Here is a 21047-nt window from a genome sequence, read left to right as displayed (position 1 = left end):
CCACCCGTAAAGCCAGCACCCATGACGACACCCTACAACAGCAGCCGTAGTGCTATAACAGGTTTTGAAGATCACGCTTGGTGCTGAGTTGTCCGCCAAGTCCGTATTCCCCATATGTCGGTAACACATGTCCCACGTGTGTCAGGGGTCTAATGATCGTCCGTGGTGTCCCAGCTGAGATCCAGGTGGGGCCCTCAGATCCCCCTTTCAGACGGCTCTAAGACCCCTCCTCTTCATGCTCCAAAGTGGGTGTCTGCCCGTGTATTCCCAAGACGCCTTATTGACGTCTGCTTGTGGTCTGGTCGTGCAGTCGGCTGTGTAAAGGCAACACGGGATTAACCACCGACGCACTGAGCCTCATTCTTAGTCAAAACCCATTACACCAGGCATTCACCCAGTTTAAAAGGTGATTCTTTTTAATGGTCTTTAGTATAGTAATCAGTATAGTAATCCCATTGTGGTTTGCAATGTAGTTATTTTGTTGTATATATATATAAAAAAAAAAAAAAAACCTTTTCTAACATCTTATAAAGAGTTTGGATCTGAAACACGGTGTGGCTCTATATAAATTTGATCGTATTTATTGTATCAATGCACAGACATATTATCACCATGGTTTAGTGTGAGACCACAATATAAGATACAATAAGATAACCTGTATTTGTCACACCATGGGGAAATTCCCTGTGTTGTAACGCACAGTTAAAGAACAGCAGGGGAATAGGAGCATGCAATAAAAACAAGATAAATATCTTTAAAAATAGACTTAACGTTATGTAATAAAAGTTTGGTGGATTACGGAAAGATGATAACAGACATGTAGCTGGTAGTGCAGTTTAGTAGTGTATTTGTATCATTGTGAAATAGCCACATGTTTTGTGTTCCTACAGTACTTCTCCTTTTGTAATAAAGCCAAACAGAGACTTGCTGCTGAAACTGCTTCCAGTTGCCAGTGCCAATATCGGGTACAAGTTACAACCACATAGGTGCAGATAAAACTGCAAATAAAATGTTAATTAAATTAGCTTCACCTTTATATTTGCCAGTGGAGTGAAGAATATTAATGATGGAGATGAATCATACACTTAGACAAATACAAATTGGGGATGACAGTTTCTGTGGCAGACTTTTATTGGAAACCCCTTAAATCTCCATTAATCTGTATATCAATCTGATTCCATGCAGAATTTGCATACTTTGTATAGGTATAACAATACAGCATGACTTAATTTCATGCAGTTCTCGGTCTCGTCACAGTTCTATATTTTCTGTACACACATGGTTCACACTGATTTACGTTGCAGTATGAAATGTTTATATTTTGCTAGCAATAAAAACCTCATCATTGTTTTTATGGTTTTAGTCTGAATGAGCTGCATTAAAGCAGTTATAAATCTCTTGGACAGGGTTATGGTTGATTGGGGCTATTATCCTCTTTTTCACAACAAAGGAAAATGGGCTGACTCGAACATATGGCATTCAACATATTCTTTATCCTACTCGGTCTGTAGAAATAAAAACGTCCTTCTTGCCAGGGGGCAGCGTATCGAGACAATCAATTGATCAATACTTTGGTTTTGATCAGTGACCTATACCGTTTGTATGCAGATGAGCTGAGTGACCGGGCCATGGTCCTGGAGGCGATAGTTTAAGGGCCAGAGGGGTCCACAGATGTGCTTTATCCGATGTGTTTGAGCCCCTCGGACAAGCAGTATCTGTGGACACATGAAATCTCACGCCACCCGCGGCACAAAACAGCTCAGAGTGAAGTGTGGAAGTGACAGGTTGAAGAATAGGAGGGGAGTTGGTTGATTTGCTCCAGGCTCGTCTTAGTGAGAGACAATGTGGGAAAATCGAGCTAAAAAGACATTTTGCAGACTCCGACGAATGCATTTAGAGGGGAACACTGTAGATTGACAACAATAATTCACTCACATTTTTTTCCTTTTCCTTCCCCTTTTCCTTCAGGCATTGCGGCTACATCAAGGCCAAACAGGATCCAGATGAAGAGAAGATGCAATTTCAGCATGGGCGAGGTACAAAAAAAAAAAAAAAAAAAAAAAAGACTGATAGAGTAGAGATTAAATCCTCAGACTCACACTATAAACACATGTAACCATACAATGTTTAACGCAACATGTCAAAGCACGTTCCTAGTTTGTAAATTGTGTTGAAATAAACCTTATTGTAATTCGGAGGTATAAGGTTACAAAGCTAAATTCAACCAAACCCAATTAAACTCACAAACAACCATTTTGAGGCTGATGATATCCAAATGTTGTAATATTTCTACAATCTTCTACATCAGGTTATTTAATCGTGTTACGCAGTTTTATCACATAAAAACATTTTCTTCTCTCTGCTGCAACATCTTCCTCTGCTACAAAAAACGTTCAATCATTCAAACGCGCCGCACTCTTTGTTTATGTGTACATGCATTCTCTGCTACTGCTACACCAAGTACTATATGTACAACAAGTGTGGAACATCATGTCGCTCACTCACACACAGGTTTGAAAATCCACATGGCCTGAACACACGCCCACACTCATTTACAAACATACCAGCTGGATTAGCCGAGGCCAGTCACGGTAACACATTTTGAAGAGTGAAATATTATTGCGAATGAAAATACAGTGATAAACGATAATGTTATATAATACACACTAAAACTAAAGTAGGAGATTTACGGTAAACCCAAACGAACATCAAAAGCATGAGCTGCAATATACAATAATAGAATTAAACACTAAAGTACTTAGTTAGTATCATTAATGAGTCATATGTATGTTAATTATTCAACATTTGCAGCTGAAATATTCATGCAATACAAACAAAATCCTATTGTGCATAGCAAATATACCCAATATTTTGAATCCCAAAATATATTGCTCTATTTTTTTCATATATTGAATGAATTTCAACACATTTCTCAGTTTTCTTTTATCATTTTGTCTTTCTACAGTCAAACTTCCTGGCAGCAGAACCTACATCCACCCTCACACCTACGAGGACCCCAACCAGGCTGTGCGGGACTTTGCCAAAGAGATTGATGCTTCCAATATCCGTATAGAAAGAGTGATAGGAGCAGGTGAGTATTAGAGAGGTGTTAAAAGCTGCTGCAGTTCTTTTTTCTCCATCTTGCTTAAAATGTTTTCTTCATGTGCAATAGGAGAGTTTGGAGAAGTGTGTAGCGGTCGGCTGCGAGTGCAAGGGAAAAGGGAGATTTACGTCGCCATCAAGAGCCTCAAGGCAGGATATTCGGACAAACAGAGGCGGGACTTCCTGTCAGAGGCGTCAATCATGGGGCAGTTCGACCACCCCAACATCATCAGGCTCGAGGGGGTTGTCACCAAATGTGAGTTTTGATAAAGGCACCATCTCAGTAATGCAAAGAAGTACACACACACTCTCCACCACATTGGCACATTTTGATGATGTTGTAGGTGATTGAAAAGCTCGCTGAAATGTCCGCTCGCTTACCTCACACCATTATGTCAGTGTCTGTTATGGTGCTCGCTGGTGAGGTCTGGATGGAGCAGATAGCAGATCTGTTATCGGCGGCTCTGGGTCTCTCATCAGTTCCTCCCCGCCCTGTGATTTCACCTCTCCTGCTCTCCTCATATCTCATACCTCGCTCCCTTTTATTGGCACAGATAATCCCCAGGTTTTGTTTACTGTCCACTAGTCAACACAGTTGTCAACATTATTCTATAAAATTGTGCTGCAACTAACGGTTGTTTTAGTAGTTGACAAGACAGCAATATTTTTGATGATTGGGAAATAATTGTGTCTGGTATATAATGAGATTTGTAATGCATTGTCTACAAAATAAAGGTTTGGCTTTTAGATACATAGAATAGAGTGAATAGAGAATATAAGAAGTTAGTTCTTTCTCCATATTTATTTAATAATAGCACCGTCCTAGTGATAAAACATCTTTCTGCATGTGTACTATAGTCTGTATAGTTAAAAAAAACATTCCGATAATCAAAATACAGCGGTTATTCTGATTTATCGTTGCAGCCTACTATAAAAATATGAACAATAAAACACCCCCACCAGAGCAGTAGAGTTGAGCCTGTAAAGAGCTTTCACACAAGCAAAAACATAATCCTTGTAAAACCGTGAAGATGTTTTAAAAATGCTCCTATCCACTTCAAACTACTAAAAGTACAGAAGAGAAGGCCTTTTGAACTATTGTTGCAGTATGTGCCACTAATCAGCATTAAAAGTGTCCCTCTTCCTCCAAATGATTTCCCGTCCACCCACACAAAGGCACAATGGCCCGTAACAAAAGAGCAAATGCATATGCATAGGCTCCGCTAATGAATATTAATAATTCATAAAGTTAATTGGATGTGTTTTAGCCTCATGAATATTCAGAGGCCACACTGAGCACCATATTCATTCCCCTGTCCTGCTCCCGCAGCTTGTGTAAATAAAGTTTGATGTAAACTGTGACCTTTGATTTCCAGCAGTTTGTTGAGAAAACTGCCGCAGCTAAATGTAATGTGTTTTTCCTGACAGCCAGACACGCAATTACAGAACACTGACAATTCTGATGAGAATAACCCAAATAATTCGGGTGTAACTGCCAGAATCCCTCCGCATTACACGATTGGGGACAATTGTCAAATCAGCGAAAACACGATGTATAACTGCCCCACAATGCGCTCGCTCTGCTCGCTGTTTTGAATGAATATAAAGAACGTTTCATATGGCTTCTTGCATTTGTATGTGCTTTTCCATGAGTTTCTTTGTCTCTCTTCTCACCTGTCTTTACGGCACATTGAGGAGTTGATAGATCCCCTCAGAAACAAATCTCACAAGCAGAGCAGTAATTTCACAGGTCACGGCTCCGGCTAGATTTGGGGTGAGAGTTGAGATGGGTCAATAATTCCTTCAGGACTTTTTTCCTGCTGCACCAGCTGGTCCCTTCACGCCGGGCCGAGGTCTAATCAGGCGGGCTGACCCTGAATGCTCCGGGCTCAGGTGGGGCCAGGGTGGGCTACATGGGCGGGTTGGTATTAAAGTATGCCAACCAAGTGCCAACGCAGATTGACAGTCGTTTGTGCTGTTTGACTAGAAGATACAAATTGTCAGTGGCAGGTCTTGATTAAAGATATCCAAAGCTATCAACTGTCTGGGATATGAAATGTTTTGAGACAATTCCATTTCAAACAAGCAGCAAATATTAAAAATTGAAGGGAATACACTGAGGGGCTTGCAATGTGCCCTCTTTCACTGTGATCAGTTCTGGATAGCAATTTGTCTTCATTTCTCAGAGTTAAGTCATCTGTGATATATTTTAATTGGTTGCAATGATATTAATTGTAGGAGTGTCAAGATTATTTGTTTAATCGATAATCGTTATTATTCAGGTCACAATATAATCATAAGAAGTGCAAAATTATAATCATGAGAATAGTGAGCAGCAACACTTTAGAGTAATTTTAGTGGAATCTATTCTGCAACGTTTTTTTAACTGGCAGTTCATGTCTCAATAGTATAACTTTTTTATTCTGAAAGTTCAATTTCACACAGCAAGTGACGAATGGTGGTGATTCATTAAACTTGTCAATGAGAGTTAATTCACTGTTATTTGGTCAGCCGACAACAGTGAATAATTGTACAATCTGGATAATTCTTCTCACATTATTTGTAACATTAACATTTTATATTGTGACTTCCTTAAATAGAGATGATTTAATAAAAATGAAACCGTTCAACAAAGTCATCTTTCACCTGTTTCCACAGCGCAGGATGATCACAGGGAGGTTCAAATCCTGCCAAAAATAATAAATACAATGGAATCCAACATTTCATAATTTAGGGAAAACTAGAAAGACTAGGAAGACTAAAGCTTATTGGCGAAAACTGACCAAATCACTTACAATTGGATTTATGTTGGTATATTCTTAGCTTTATTGTTTAGCATAAAGAAAACTCTCATTAGTGATGTTAGACACAGGTAATGGGCTAAATACGAAGGCACAAGTGTCGACAATGGCACTTATATGTGGAGCGTTTTCGACTGTATAATTGTTGTGAAAATGTGATGGTGACAGTGCTGCTGGAGGGCGAGGGGGCTCTTTTAGGAATATTTATGCCGACATCCGTGTGAGGGTGCATTGTGCGCGCTGCACTTTAAGAGGCCCCTGCCGTGTGCCATTCCGATAAATTTCTCTGCTGTCTGTCACCTGATTGTCGCTATTGTCATGCTAATTACAACCCCACATGCAGAAAAGCAGAAAAAAATAGATCTTTTAGAGATTCTGTCGCGCTGCCACCCCCACCCCTTCATATCTCTGCTTCATCCACCCAATCCCGCATTCTCGGCATCGGTCCTTTATGCGGCGCACAATCACTGCACCTATCAGCTCATTTAAAAAACCCTCAATTAGCTGCAGACACACACTTGCAAACACCCTTCCAAGGTGTTGTTAAATCAGGGGGAAAATGCTAACACGCATTTCCCATTCTGTCCTCTGCGCGAAGAAACTAGTCATTAGTTCTAACTGCATGTCTTTGTCCCAAGAACAATAGTGTGCGTGATGATGAAGGATCGATTCTGAACATGTATGCAGATGAGCAGATTGCACATCCGGAACAATGGAGTATGCAAGAACGAGTGAAGGAAAGGGAGAGAACGAGAGGAAGGGGGAGAAAAGAGGAGCCAGTGGTTCCAAAATACATGCACTGCTGCCCTACAAAGGTTTTATTCCACGTTTTTTGCTGCCTCTGTAAATCACCGTAGGATGTTACAATATCAAATTTAATGTTAAAAACATTGTGAGATTTTACAATTATTCATGACTGTTGGCACTTTGACCAAACAACAGCGAAATCCTTTTTTTTCTCTACTTTAAGTCTAATCACACATTATTCTGTGCAATCTTTTCTGTGAACAAATAATTATATTGTCATATAAATAATATTAAAGTACTTTTAGCATATGTTTACTATTTTGGCATAAGTATTAAACAGAGATTACTACTTGTTGCTGCTTACAACTCTCACAATTATTCGTTTTTACAAATATATAGTGACCTGAATATTCATGATTATCGATGAAATGAACAATCACATCATAAAATACAGATTATTTTATGATGAAGTTTAACTCTGGAGGCTTTCCCGTCCCAAACTTCTCTATTCAGAATTGGAAAAGGCACAAAGAGTTCACATATTGTTTTTTAGTAAGGATTTTGATAATGGATCAGCTTATTACAAATCAGCTTATTACAAAAAAAACAAAATACATCAAGAAAATATAGCAGTCGAGCTAATACTGTCAAATTGTTCTATAAATTATATACAGATGTGGAGATTTGACCGCAGAGACAATGAGGCAGCAAAGGTTGGAGGACGGGGGTAAGGAGTGAGGACAGATGAGATAGGATTCAAGAGGGGAGGAAATGAGGAAGGGATTCAGGAACAAATGAGGCAGTGGAGATTCATGGTGTGGATAGACCCGAGGATCCACAGTGAGGAGACAAACGCGAGGAGATGAGCAGAGGAGATGAGGAGAGGAGATGAGGAGAGAGAGGAGGAAGGGGGGGTGGGATTGTAGGGAAGATAAGGTTATTGAGTTTCTGTCTGTGTGTTCCCAACGCATGCCACTTCCTCGAACCAAAGATCTGTCCCGTGTTAAAAGCATTGTATAATTTAGTCCGGACTCTTAGCACTAATCAATACAGCAGTTATTTCATTTTCTCATTTGTACCTTGGGCCGCCTTTTCAATATTGCGGTAATGCTGCCCCACAGATAACCGCTCATAATGTAATTGTCCAGTTGAGTACAGTTCCTACCGCTTCACACCGACACACCCACAAACAAACAGGCGCTCTGAACAAGCTCCCATAATGCAATTTTCCAGGTATAGACAACGGACGTCACTCATTTCCAAGAGAAAGACCGACAACAATTTGACTTTGACCTAATGAAGAGCTGTTTGGGTCTATTTCTCCACAGATTTCTCTCAGATCTATTCCATAACACACTCCACCTGGCACAACATCAATAGCCAGTCTTCACACACATCATTCCCAGGGAGCCAGTGGTTTTAAGCGATGAAAGGCAATACATTTGAATGAATATGAATGTGTTTAGTAAATGAGTTGCTTTCAGGGAGAAATGGAGGAGGTCTTGTCTTGTGGTGGGAATTTAAAGTGGCGTTGCTGTCGCAGAGATGTTTTCTGCATTTGAAAAGTACATGCCTCTTGATGGAGCGGGCTGTGCAGACTATAGCAGCTGGCAAAGGCGTTTGTGTAAGTTATTATGTGCTTGACACAAAGGACCAAACAAGTTAATACTCAGCATGTTGGGAGGCCTATACGTATTGGTAACATCTGTTATCTTTCAGTGTTGTGGAGATGATGCTGCATGGCAGGTGTCCAGATAAAGTTTAGCTACAGCACAAATAGTGTATCAGTTAGTACATGGGAGGTCTGTGGAGTCTTCCAATAAAAGATAGGTGATGAATGGTGTACATAGACGGTCTCTCTTGACTCCTTCCTCTCACAACCTGGGCTTCGAGATTCTAGCCTCAACATGAAGCGCACACAAACACACCAGAGACACACTGTCATAGCAGCAACATGCTCACACGTGTAATTGGTTTTCAATGGCTTAAAGATGGTTTCCATTTCAAAGCTGTCTACAGTGTGCAATATGATGCTGAGATTGCCCAATCCATGTTCAAGATAAACACACACTACAGGACTGCACTGGAGGACTTTCTATGGAGAGATCAATGTCCGAAACCATTTTATTGGCAAGAATTCTAAAATTAAATGTTGTATACATGGACAAAATTACAATATTAACACGTTATTCATTATTACAATAGACAGTTTGATACCCTGTTACGTATAAATGGCGAGACTGCAGAAATATCCTTCCACTCAAGCATATTTGGTTATAAACCAATGTCATCCTATTTAAACAGTGGGACTTCAGGACCCCCCAGGGAGTTGTGTGGCACTGAGCTGGAGGTTGTGAGATGATTTGAAGATATAATTTTATTACTGTATAATTCCTATTTCATATTTTTATAAATATTGCACTGTATTTGCACGGTACACGTTACCAGGATATTTGACTAATATTATGTCAAATAATACAACAAGTAAATACAAGCGACTTTATTACAAGTTATTACAGGAGTCAATTTAATTTCGCAGTAGGGGGTCTGGGTTGGTGGCATGGTTATTTTAGGGATACCAGACTGAAAAGTTTGGGAATCCCTGCACTATGAAAACAACTCTATTAGGAAAAATAAATCTGTCTTTCCCCTGTTAAAAAGACAGAGCCCTCTCTCCTCACATGGCGTGGATGATCCCTCCCGCCCGCTGCTGCTGCTGCCTGGAGCTCAGCTGCCTCGGCGCCACACACGGCCTGCAGAGCCACAGCAGAGCCTCGTGTGCAGATAAATGCAGCAGCCGTCCTCACCCGCAGCACAAGAAAATCCAATTCTCTTTCACTTTTATCCCTGAGACTAATGTTACTGTCACAGGCGACACCAGCATCAGGAGCCCGGGCCCCTGTTTGTGTGTCTGACCCCCACTGTTGTACTGTGTGTGCTGTGGGAGATAGTGAATTCATTTAGGCTGATGTATTGCTGTCTTTACCTACAATCTCTCAGGCCTCAGAGCAGTTGTTGTGTGTTCTCTGTGACAAGACGTGGACCAGTTGAGCTCCCCAATATGTTTTTGCTTACAGTAGAATCGCGTTCTCTTGTTTAAGCATCTGGACCAAAACCTGAGTCAGAGCTAATAAATTGGGAATTCTTATCAAATAACAACTTACAAATCTTATCTATGTACGTAAACAAAACTAAATCCAATCCCGTAATCCACTTTGGCAACTTGAGATTTTTACTGATTACTGTATTACATGGTTTAGCCTCTGATAGATTTAGCATAGAAATGACACCCTGGACACCTTTCTACTTTTATAATGGATCCATGTATTTCGTTTGTACTTGTAATAACCTGATGAGGCGTTCTTGTCTTGAGCCTCTCTGCAGTCCTGTGACCTATTCATCACCGTTGTCACTATCTATGCCTTTACAAGCTCCCTTCTGACACAGACACACCATCATTTGTTACTCCTCTTCCTCATTTTGTCTCATCCCTGGTGTGGGGGGGGGGGGGTGGTTCAATCGCTTTGTCCTTTCTTTCTATGGCTACATGTACTTGCGACCATCTACTTTGCTGATCATTTGTAAGCTGCGCCAGATGCCATGCGTGGATTCTAGAGCCTGTCAGTCAACACAAACACACAGGTGCAAAGAAACCACAACCTCTCTCCACCCACCCACCCCCCCTCACCTCCCCCTAGTGGCTGATTAGTATTCATGAGCTCTCCAGAGGCCTCGCCGTACACACACACAGACTCTGAAGTGGCCCGGTCCATTCTAATTATCTCGTGGCGTTTATGGCAGAGCCTGATTAGAACCTGTCAAAGTGACTGATGACGACATGCTAGTTATCCCAAGGGAGACAGAGACCACAGCTGTGCAGACTCCCCAACCCGTGTGGATTTATAGTTTGTTTCTCGTAACTCCAGTGATAATATTAATAATGTGTTGTTGTGTTCTTTTTTAGGTAAGCCTGTCATGATCATAACCGAGTTCATGGAGAATGGATCCCTGGACACGTTCCTCAAGGTGAGAGATGGCGCTCACGTCACTGATGGGAGCAACTGGGACGACATTGAGGGCAAGGTTAAGGTTTGGCAGGGCTGCTCACAAAAGCCAGGTGGAGAATTGTGTTCCAACTGTAAAAAGGAGGGGGGGAATTTGAGTTTTTATTTGGTGTCTTTTTAAGAAATATGAATGCTGTCATAAAAAGATCAAGATATGTTCAGACCAGCACCAGATGTAATAAAAAAACAATACTGCAGATATTAAACTACAATGTCCAAACTTCTAACCTACACAAATTCAACTTTATTTTACAAGAATGACTTCTACAAAGGCATTGATCCTATCTTGCAATGTAATATAACATTGCAGCGGACCCTCATATTTTCTTTTCTTTGGAATGTACGCAGTAGATCTAATCTTATCTGCCCAGGTCAACACTTTTGACCAACAATATTTTAATTCAATTGTACATTTTCTATCCACACTGCCACTGGTAAAAGTACAAGTTTGTCAATTAAAAAAAAAAGTATTTTAAGTTTACTATAAAACTTTGAACAACCAACAAACCAATGAATGACACCACAACCTTTTGGAAAGGTAGTGTCTTTAGACTTTAGTGTTTAAGTACCAAAGAGACATTTGAGATATAGTGAAGGTGAAGCTCTCGCCTGTGACCAGATTTTCAAATCAAAGAAGGTATTTCTGTTTTCAAAATTGACAAAATGACAGGAGTTGGAGGAGACTGTCACTCAATATGCCATTAACAGAACTGATGTGTTGAAGGAATTAGTTCTTCAAGTCTGGCTCTGCAGCATTAAAGAGCTGCGAGAATAAACCCAGCAAGATAAAATCATTAGTACTTTAATATTTTAACCACTGCGGTTTTCACCCTCAAATACATGTAATACAACTTTGCCTCAGTGGGTTGTTGTGACTATTTTCCAAGTCTCTCTGATTCATATTCAGCATTGTTTGTCTGCCTGTAAAATCACCGCAATGCTATTAAGCCTGTGATGATAGCCTCAGCGCTAAACAGGCACAAATCCCATTAGCAGCACATAGGCAAGAATAAAATGAATTCTGACAGATGAAAACAGGCTTGAATATAATGTTGGGATACACAGCGACACATGGGGTGTGTGTTAGCTTAGTAAAAATGACTCGTAAAGAGGCAGTGCAGTGGCTCAATATAATTACACAAACGTTTTTATAGTTTTACAGCCAGTCAGCGCTACTGCCCACCATGTGTCTTTAATTAGACTGTTTATTAAGCAGCTGTCCCACAGAAGTAACAAAAACACTAATGTGTGAGGAGGCCTCTGACCTACGCAAAGCGAACCACAAAAAACCTGTCAAATTAGAACAATTATCAGACAAATTATGACAACAAAACCTTAATAACAATATGGATAAACTATAAATATGTATCAGTTATATATTTGTATATACTGTACATCAACATTAAAGGTGCACCATCTAGCTCCATTGAGACAAGCAGCTAATGCCCTCAGGTCAAGTTACAGGTCGGAGTCATTTATATAGTGTGCGTACAAAATGGGGGTCCAAAACGATGTTCTACGTTAAGTTCGGGATTTATGCACGGAGATGCACAAGGTGTTGGTTCGTTTTGTTTTATTTAAGGAGAAGCTGGATAATAAACAAGCATCTTGCCATCAAAATGGAGCTGTCATAGGCACGGATCGGTACTGAAGCTCTGTCCCCCTTCGTCTGTCCCCACATTCAGACACACACACAGTTTTTCATCCTGATGCGCTCAAACTTCTGCATGCACGTACAGTGCACATCATGTGAAATAAAACACAGGCTATGCTTTCGACAGAATTAAGCCACGGTTAAACGCAGGTATATAGGCTAAAGACCATCGCATCTGTGCACTACTTTTTGTTCAAATGTTTAATGACAGGTCAAAGCAATCAGAGTTTTCACTTAAGCTCACATGCCTGTGTCTCTGCTGCAAGGACTCTCTGCCCCTTCTTCTTGCTCTCCATGTGTCAATCAAACCTGCTCATTATCGGCACATGTTTAGGTAAATCTCATTCATAACTCACTTTGAATCATCCTTAAATGGTGAAATGGAGGATGGAGGAGAAGTGATGCGAGACAGGATCATCCGTGCAGATTTCTGCTCCAGGTGTGATCCAATGACCTGCTGGAGTGTGTGCGGAGGGTTTTATAAATCGAACTCCCCACCAGACACACCAGAAAAGTTACCTAGCACCCTTAATACTGTTCCACTACAATAAAAAGTCTTCATGGCATAATCCTGGTTGTATACTCCTGCAAACACCTAATTTCAATATTCTGTCATGTGTCTTACTCATCACCTTGTAGGACCTTGGTGCCCTGCTTTTGTGTCCCCCCCCCACACACACTACCTCCCCACCCCTTCCTGGCAGTCCGGCGTGGAGGGCAGATTGATAGAGGAAGTCCGTAGGTTTGTTAGACAGTCCAATCAATCAGCCTCTCACAAAAACGACGGGCTAATTAACTTACTCCACAGCTGCCCAGTGAGAGTGGCGTGGACGGGGGGGAGCGACGCCCGTACATGCAGAAAGAGCGAGCAAATCAAAGACATAGACGAATGAACCCGGTGTAACAGAGATGATGTATAAAGGAGAGAGGGTGACTGATAACACGGATGGCTTTTTAACAGAGACCGTTGGCCCAGGGCTGAAATAATTGGCAGGAGAAGATGAGGCGAACGGTCATTGATCAGACAAACGCTGCTCCCTCTGCCAACTCAAATCGGAGGTCCAGTGAGCGCAGTTGGCATCGCAGCCGGGCCGGAGCTGAAAGCAAAGTTTAGCCTACAACCCATTTCACACGTGTAGGATTCTTTCAGATGATTGCTCGATTTTCTGTTGCCTGTTCAGACCAGCACAACATAGATACATTGATTTAAACACTAAATATATTCTGCATATATTGACTTCTGTGTTCAACTTTCATAAAATGACTGTACTGTTTTACCCTCCTCAAACTATTTAATTGTAATTAATTAAGTTTATATAATTGTATTTAATTTAGAAATATACTGTCATTGTGATTTTGGGAAACACACATAATGCATTAATGAGAAAAAATCGTCTTATTCTGATTATTCACTGGATCAAGTTTAATCCAAGGTCTTTTATCAAAATGTTAATATATTGCAAAAAATGTAGAACTAAGTATTTCATATGTATGACTAATTAAACTGTACAGCCTTATGCAATAACTTGTCATTCCTCTTTTGTGCAGAAACACGATGGTCAGTTCACAGTGATCCAGCTGGTTGGCATGCTGCGTGGCATTGCCTCGGGGATGAAGTACCTGTCAGACATGAGCTACGTGCACAGAGACCTGGCCGCGCGCAACATCCTGGTCAACAGTAACCTGGTGTGTAAAGTGTCCGACTTCGGCCTCAGTCGAGTTCTAGAGGACGACCCGGAGGCAGCCTACACTACCAGGGTAAGACTCAAACCTGGATCCATCACGTAAAAAATCTGAACAGGGCATTGTTAATTTAAACCTCTTACAAGTTGGACTTGTGGCCAGTCCATTAGCTCTGCACTGATTGATCAACAGGGATGCAGAAGAAGAGCTCTACACGCCGGCAGAGCCACCGGTCATACCCAGTCACTAAAAGTTGAATCACGCATGGACCAGAGTCCCTGATTGGCTAATGCACCTGTCAATCATACCCATCTGAACTCGGGGAGATTACGGAGTGACCAGACTGATATCGATCTGTATAAAAATTCAGACAGATATAATTTTGGGTTTCCCTGGCAAGAAAAGCTCAGGAAATTGAGGATGCCTTTGGAATGATAGATAGGATATACTTTACAATAAATTGTCATTGCTTTTTGTGGGGGAAAAAAGAAGACTTAGAACTCAATCTCTTACTTTAGCCCAATATATGAGAATTCCTTCCAACAGAATACACTTAACAGTCCGAATACTGTGTGCCTTACATTGGAAACTTAAGCTCTATCACAATGCTAAAAAAGTATTAAAATTCAGCCTCCTCCCCCACTGGCCTATTGTATTATGGAAAAGTCTTTGGTAATATCAGCATCCCCGCTCTGAAACTCAAACGTCAGTGAGTTAAACCACAGCGGAGTAACTCATCTAAAATGCCCATGAGGAGTTGGCATTATTCATATTCATAGGAAGTGTTGGGGATGTTATTTTTAATATGGCATTAGCATTGCCCAGGGACGAGTGTATCAAGCGCTGACTGCTCTATTGCAACACACACACACACACACACACACAAACACACACAGTCTGGTGTCAGTAGTCCTAGATGGAAAGCTGCAGGCGCTGTGGGGGTGAGGGGGAGATGGGGAAGAGACAGGGGATATCAAATAAGATCCAAGGATGAATAGGAAAAGCCAGGGGAAGATTCAAGCCAGCGTTGTCATATAGGGAGAAGAATGGGTATTGTTGGACCGCGGGTGATGGAAGTACAGCATGGAGCCACTTGACTACTTTGTCTTTTATTTGACTTTGACCAGGCAGAGTTAGGTGGTGCAGAGGCAGCCGCAGCATGTTAAAAAGCAAGCCCTATAGGTACAGTGAGTGAATGGTGCGTGCGTGAGTTACAGACTAAACAAGTTTAGAAGGCGTGTATTGTGCTGCCTATAGAGAGCATACAGCGAGCGTTATAGTCCTTTAGCTCTACGTATCTGCAACAAAGGCAGGTGGGGTTGAGCAACAGGAAAGTGTATTAAGAGAAAGGCTAGAAGAGAAGAAAGACATGAACAGGGCTGGCAATCACAGGGTCCAACAAGATTCGATGCATGATACATGGCTTACGATATGATAAGATTGCAATTTTGTGATACATGCAATGATCAATATATTGCATTTGCTATTTCTGAGAACCAAATACAACTAAAATATTTATTTGGTAAACTGCCTGCACAAAAGTACTGTGAAATACTGTACATCCACTTTAATCATTAGAATCTTATGTAAAATGTGTTGAAAAAAACTGTATCACCAAATTTAATATCATGATATATTGATGTTTTAGCTGATACCTACCTGCTCTTATCTTCTTCTTATAGATCAGAGTTTGCTCTTTATTACATTGTTATTCAAACCACTAACCCACAAGCAAAGAATTTAATCAAGCTGATATAATAATATTCCGGCTATTTTACAGAATGTCAAGCATGTTTTGACAGAGTCTGTGCCTGTCTACAGGGAGGAAAGATCCCCATCAGATGGACGGCCCCTGAAGCCATTGCCTACAGGAAGTTCACATCAGCCAGCGACGTGTGGAGTTATGGCATAGTCATGTGGGAGGTGCTTTCATACGGAGAAAGACCTTACTGGGAGATGTCCAACCAGGATGTGAGTCAGACAATACACTAAGCGCTGATCAATGTGCTGTTGTAAATGTCTTATTGGTTATAACATTACTTTGTCTGATTAAAGGTGATTAAAGCAATAGACGAGGGTTATCGTCTTCCTGCTCCGATGGACTGCCCCGTTGTGTTACATCAGCTCATGTTGGACTGCTGGGAGAAGGGGCGCAGCGAGAGGCCAAAGTTTGGACAGATCGTCACAATCTTGGACAAACTTATTAGAAACCCAGCCAGCCTCCGGGACCTGGCCAACAGCTCAGTGTGGTCAGTACGGCGAAATCATTCACAATTTTGATTAATCTGTAAAAGACTACTCAAGATTTAAAATGTAATTATACAGTGTGAAACAAGAAGACCTCTGCCAAGCCACCAGTGTTCCAACATTCATCCAGACATATGGAGTCACACCAAAAAGCCCATTTCTGACCTTTCCTGTAAATACATCAAATTCAGAGACACAGGCAGACCAACAAACACATGAAAAGTAACTTAGCTATCACTTCTAAGATCCACGAAAAATGCACTGTAAACTGTGCCAGGACTTGACTGAGGTTCCTTGTCTTCAGCAGGGAGGACCCGATCACTCCAGAGTTCAGTGTGAGCACAGTGGACGAGTGGTTGGACGCTATTAAGATGGGCCAGTACAAGGAGAACTTCTCGAGTGCGGGATATGTCAGCTTAGACTCAATCCTTTACATCAGTGTCAGGTAGGTCACATTAGGATTCAATTCATACTTAATCTGGATAAATATTTCTGACCATTATTACCTTGTTTTGATTTCAGTGAGTTGTCTAAGATGGGTGTGACTCTGGCAGGCCACCAGAAGAAGATCCTGTCCAGTGTGCAGGGCCTGCAAACGTCGGGGACACATGTTCAAGTATAACAGTTTCCATATAAACACACAGTGGGACAGAGCCAAAATGGAGGCTCCTGTGAAGAGCACCCCACTGAAACGGCGCCGTGATGGATACTTTGTACTGGGGCGACCATTGATTTTGAGACACCACACTACAGCGGGCCAACATGGACAGTTGACTCCCTCACTTTCCCTCCTGCAGTTTCACCATTGACCCAATAGTCCGAAATGGCACTACTGGCTTTGGCAGTCAATTCACCCTTCTGGAGCTACAGAGAGACACTCGCTCGGCAACATGGCTTCTACTGTACATCCTTTCAAAAATCATCTCATATCAACGTTGAAGAAGACAAAAGAATGACAAAATGCATCAAAAGACGACATCGGTCAGTGTCTGTGAGGTGTACAGTTGGTTCCTGCAGTCATTTTGAGTTCCCACTTTCAGAGTTGAATAGGCCAAACCATACATATTCTGTGTAGATATGTGTTTATATGGGCTGTGTGTCCCACAAGCATAGAAATGGACCTAACGTTTGTATTGGTGGTGAAGTTTATAAGCGTAATAAGATTTATTACCCAGTACATGCAAAGGGCCCCCCCCGACGTTGCTCTTGGGAAGGAGGCAAGTTTCTGAACGATGAATGTGTGGGGTATTGGGGGAAACAGGACCTTTGGAGGTAGAGAGGGGAGTAGCTCATGAATGATTTGTTTAGTGTACTGTATATGACAAGGACAAGGGCTTCCCAGTGGCTGCTCTTCAGAACACTTCCTAACAGAAACTGGATCAGGGGTGCGGATCAAACTCTTCCACAGCTATAGTGGTAAATCCCAAGCTAGCGTATAAAAATATGTATGTATTTTGTTGCAGGGAATTCGCCAGCACAGGAGTTCATATCTTTCAGGTGTAACAAGAGAGTTTAAGTGTTGTGAAAAGGTGATACAAAATGGTCACGTTAGAGTTGACACTGTTAAGAACGTGTAGCTGTTTTTTCAGTGTGGTGCCATGTACAGTAACCTCCAAAATGTTCATCTACCATTGTGCATCATTCACCAGCTCCCACAGCGTTCACAAGGTTCACAAGGCTGGTCAACAGCACAACAAATAGACGAGTAGTAGTAATATCGACCTTAAACGTGCAAGCTCAATATGAAGGTTTTATCTAATGAGATTTGGGAGCCTAGAATTCTGTATAATTACGATGGCTGAATGGTTTCTAAATACACTTTTTTGTTCTTCTCCCATTTAAAAGGTACAATACAATGTTTTTGTGTGCACTGCATCATTAGCACTGAACTTGCTTTGAGTTTCTCTGGTATTCTTTAGGACCATAAAGTACAGTATATATGATACATGTATTATAGTGTAAATTGTGTACAGTGTTGATTCCAATGTTAGAATGTTTCTAATGATGATGATGATGATGCCGATGATGTACTTTAATTGTGAAAAAGAGATTTTGACGTTCGGGGGCGGGTCATGCTGGAGCATAGTGTTGTGATTTCATTTGATTGAACAATGGAATGTAGCATGGTTGCAAAGCTTCTGTGTTGACTGACAGGTGACAGTGACTGCAGTTTCTACCATAGTGTTACAATGAGTAGAATGAGCTTTGATTCCATTGAGATTCATATTTAATGCAGGCTGTGTGAAATCCAATGGCCACAGATTTCATTGTTTGTAGTGAGACATTTTATACGACCCCTAATTGGGATTAAACCATTTTCCCTTGTATTTATTTAAGTAGAAACACTCAGACCTATTGATTCAATCGTGTATCAAAAAAAAAAAAAAAAAAATGCATGATTAGGCCACGTGTCAAACTTAAAATCTACTCAAATGATATCTTAGACCTCCCACTTACACCTGGTCTAGAATCTAAAACAAAGACTTTTGGTTTCACACTAAAAACGAATCATTTTACTTGTCCCTTTCTGAACATGACAAATTTAACACCTTCCTCCCACATACATTTAACAGAAAAGTCCATTCTACTCTTACTAACACTATGACTTCACTCTAGCAGACTTCCTTTGTGCCGCTTGCCTTTTAGATGCCTTATTTACTAAGCTCTTGTTCTTTTTCTGTTGCCCTCCGGAGGCAATATTAGGAGTGAAGTGTATGTACAGGTAGTATTTATCTGTGTTGCTTTAGGCGACTTCACGTTCACACCCTGGTTTTGTAACAAGCCGACCAGCCAGGCTTTAAATAGCACCTCCACGACTTTGCAAACTGAAGAAAGGTGTTTGTAAAATATTCATTACCACGATGGCCAATAAAAGCTGATAGAAAACGAAGAAGCTCTTATTTATTTCAGTATTAATCAAGACAAAGTGGTGTCATGATTGGCTTCACTTGATATATTGGTTGCACAGTTAAGGACGTGAAAATATGTCCTTTCACAAGCTTCGGACAAAACCACAAAAATGGACACACTTTTAAGCTTGTGCCACTCTTCACCATTCCAAAGTTAGCTGTGATCATAAATACTTCTTGTCCGCTATTTTTGCACAAAGGTCAGTAATGTTCATGAGTGATTCCGAGCTCTTTCTGTCCTTCCTTTGGCCACCTCTTCTGACCGTTCATTGCATATTTGTCCACTCGCCAGTTCCCTTTGCGTTGCCTGCTGTAAAGAGTGTAGAAACTCTAATGTCTTTCATGTTGCTGTAATAAATATGCTAATATTTCTAATTTCTCACCTCCAGCCTGCCGTGAGTTTTCTTTCACACATTTGCTATTCCTGTGGCACACCTTAAGCGAACGACAGAATATAAATTTGTTTGCACATATTATTTTCATCGAGCAAGCAGCCAAGGGGTTCCAATTACTGTTTCTAAAAAAAATAAACAAAATAGTTGAAGAGTTCTTGAAATATGAACAGAAATACACTTTTTCTAAGGCTTTATTTATTCAGTAGCCTACATACACTTTGTGTGGGATATAGCAGGATTGAGCAAGACATTTTAGAAGCTGGAAAAAGTGTAAAGATTGAATGTGAATTGGTGACTAAACAATCTATCGTATTTATCAAGACTGAGTGAACCATCTGCCGGCACTGTAGCTGAAAAAGTTGGATATGAGGCATTATTCTGTCAGAGCAGATGGTCATAATAATGCATTTAATGCTGTGCTTGGTCCGTGCGGACATTATGTTTGGACTAGGATCTATTGGGATTTCAAATATACTTCCTTTGAATATATTTGAAATACTTTGCATTGCAAAATCAAATATGCAAGTTTTTAGTTTTTTATATACTGTATAGTCTAGATAACTGTTCCAATTAGAATGTATGTATTTTCCCCAAAGAATTTATGTAGATCTGCATAATCAATTTTATTTATAGGATTCTTTCATTGTTGATTACATAGTGTGTCCACCAGACCCAAATGTTGTGTTCACTGCACCCATGACAGGGCTATTTTGCTCCTAGCTGGGATCAGGTGGTGATAGTGGAGAAAATGGTGGTGAAATTCCCATTATAACATTCACAAATAGTAAAATATTGCCTATTCCTGCAACTGCAACCACCATCGTCATTATCAGTGCATGTGTGTTCTTTTCTCTGGCAGATAATTCTCTCTCTGGGGAGGGGCTGAGGTCAGTGACTCCTGGCCTTGGTTAACCCCTTAATGCACTGCTCCTCTCACTGTCACTCTATGTTAGTGCCATTACACCTCATTTAGCCCATCATATACGGCCCCATATTCCCCTATCACCCGCAACCATACCAACCACAAACCCAGGCACCATTTTGCTCTATCTCCCCCCACTGCTCTTAATCTTCTGGGTTACTTTTCTTTTACAGACAGACAGGTCGCGACTACCTCTGACCTCGCGTCTATCTCCTCTCCCCTCTGCTCGCTGCTTTCTAATTTCCCTCACCGCCATCCATCAATCCAAAAGTTTTCTTGGCATGTTGCTCACTCAAAATTGACAGTAACATTTTCCAACAAAATGGCACAACACAGTCAGATAAATGCATCCCTCACTTACTATATAGTACATTTAAACTAAAAGCAAGTTATTGCATCTCCTTCCGTCATGTTTCCATATACCACCCAAAAAGACAATACTCTCAATTTAGCTCGATACGGGAAATGTCACTGTACATATTTACTGGGAGTAACAGAGAGGCTACAGGGAGCTAAACACATA

General features: G+C 41.0%; 2 protein-coding genes across 6 annotated transcripts in view; both read left to right on the top strand.

Moving 5' to 3' along the window:
• The window catches only part of LOC140356384 (phosphatidylinositol 4-phosphate 5-kinase type-1 alpha-like), a 155279-nt gene extending 148466 nt beyond the window's left edge, over positions 1-6813 (top strand). For both annotated transcript variants that reach the window (XM_072441274.1, XM_072441273.1), the window contains one exon: positions 6801-6813. The gene's annotated coding sequence lies outside the window, so the exon portion shown is untranslated. The remainder of the gene's footprint in view (positions 1-6800) is intronic.
• Positions 1-19589, top strand: part of epha4b (eph receptor A4b) — an 81522-nt gene extending 61933 nt beyond the window's left edge. The window contains exons 11-20 of one of the 4 annotated variants that reach the window (XM_072441270.1): positions 1969-2036; positions 2966-3091; positions 3173-3358; positions 10615-10676; positions 13917-14126; positions 15873-16022; positions 16107-16300; positions 16377-16520; positions 16606-16743; positions 16821-19589. In XM_072441270.1, coding sequence (XP_072297371.1) covers positions 1969-2036; positions 2966-3091; positions 3173-3358; positions 10615-10676; positions 13917-14126; positions 15873-16022; positions 16107-16300; positions 16377-16520; positions 16606-16743; positions 16821-16920 — 1378 coding nt within the window. In that variant the 3' untranslated portion in view covers positions 16921-19589. Of the gene's footprint in view, positions 1-1968; positions 2037-2965; positions 3092-3172; positions 3359-10614; positions 10677-13916; positions 14127-15872; positions 16023-16106; positions 16301-16376; positions 16521-16602; positions 16744-16820 lie in introns of all 4 variants that reach the window. The other 3 variants (XM_072441269.1, XM_072441272.1, XM_072441271.1) reach the window with 3 other exon arrangements.
• The last annotated feature ends 1458 nt before the right edge of the window (positions 19590-21047 follow it).

This window comes from Eucyclogobius newberryi, unplaced genomic scaffold (assembly GCF_026437365.1).
Source record: "Eucyclogobius newberryi isolate DKJ021-1_F unplaced genomic scaffold, fEucNew1.0.hap1 SCAF_12, whole genome shotgun sequence".
Taxonomy (NCBI): domain Eukaryota; kingdom Metazoa; phylum Chordata; class Actinopteri; order Gobiiformes; family Gobiidae; genus Eucyclogobius; species Eucyclogobius newberryi.
The sequence above is the reverse complement of the archived record's forward strand: the minus strand, read 5'-3'. Positions and strand labels throughout refer to the sequence as shown.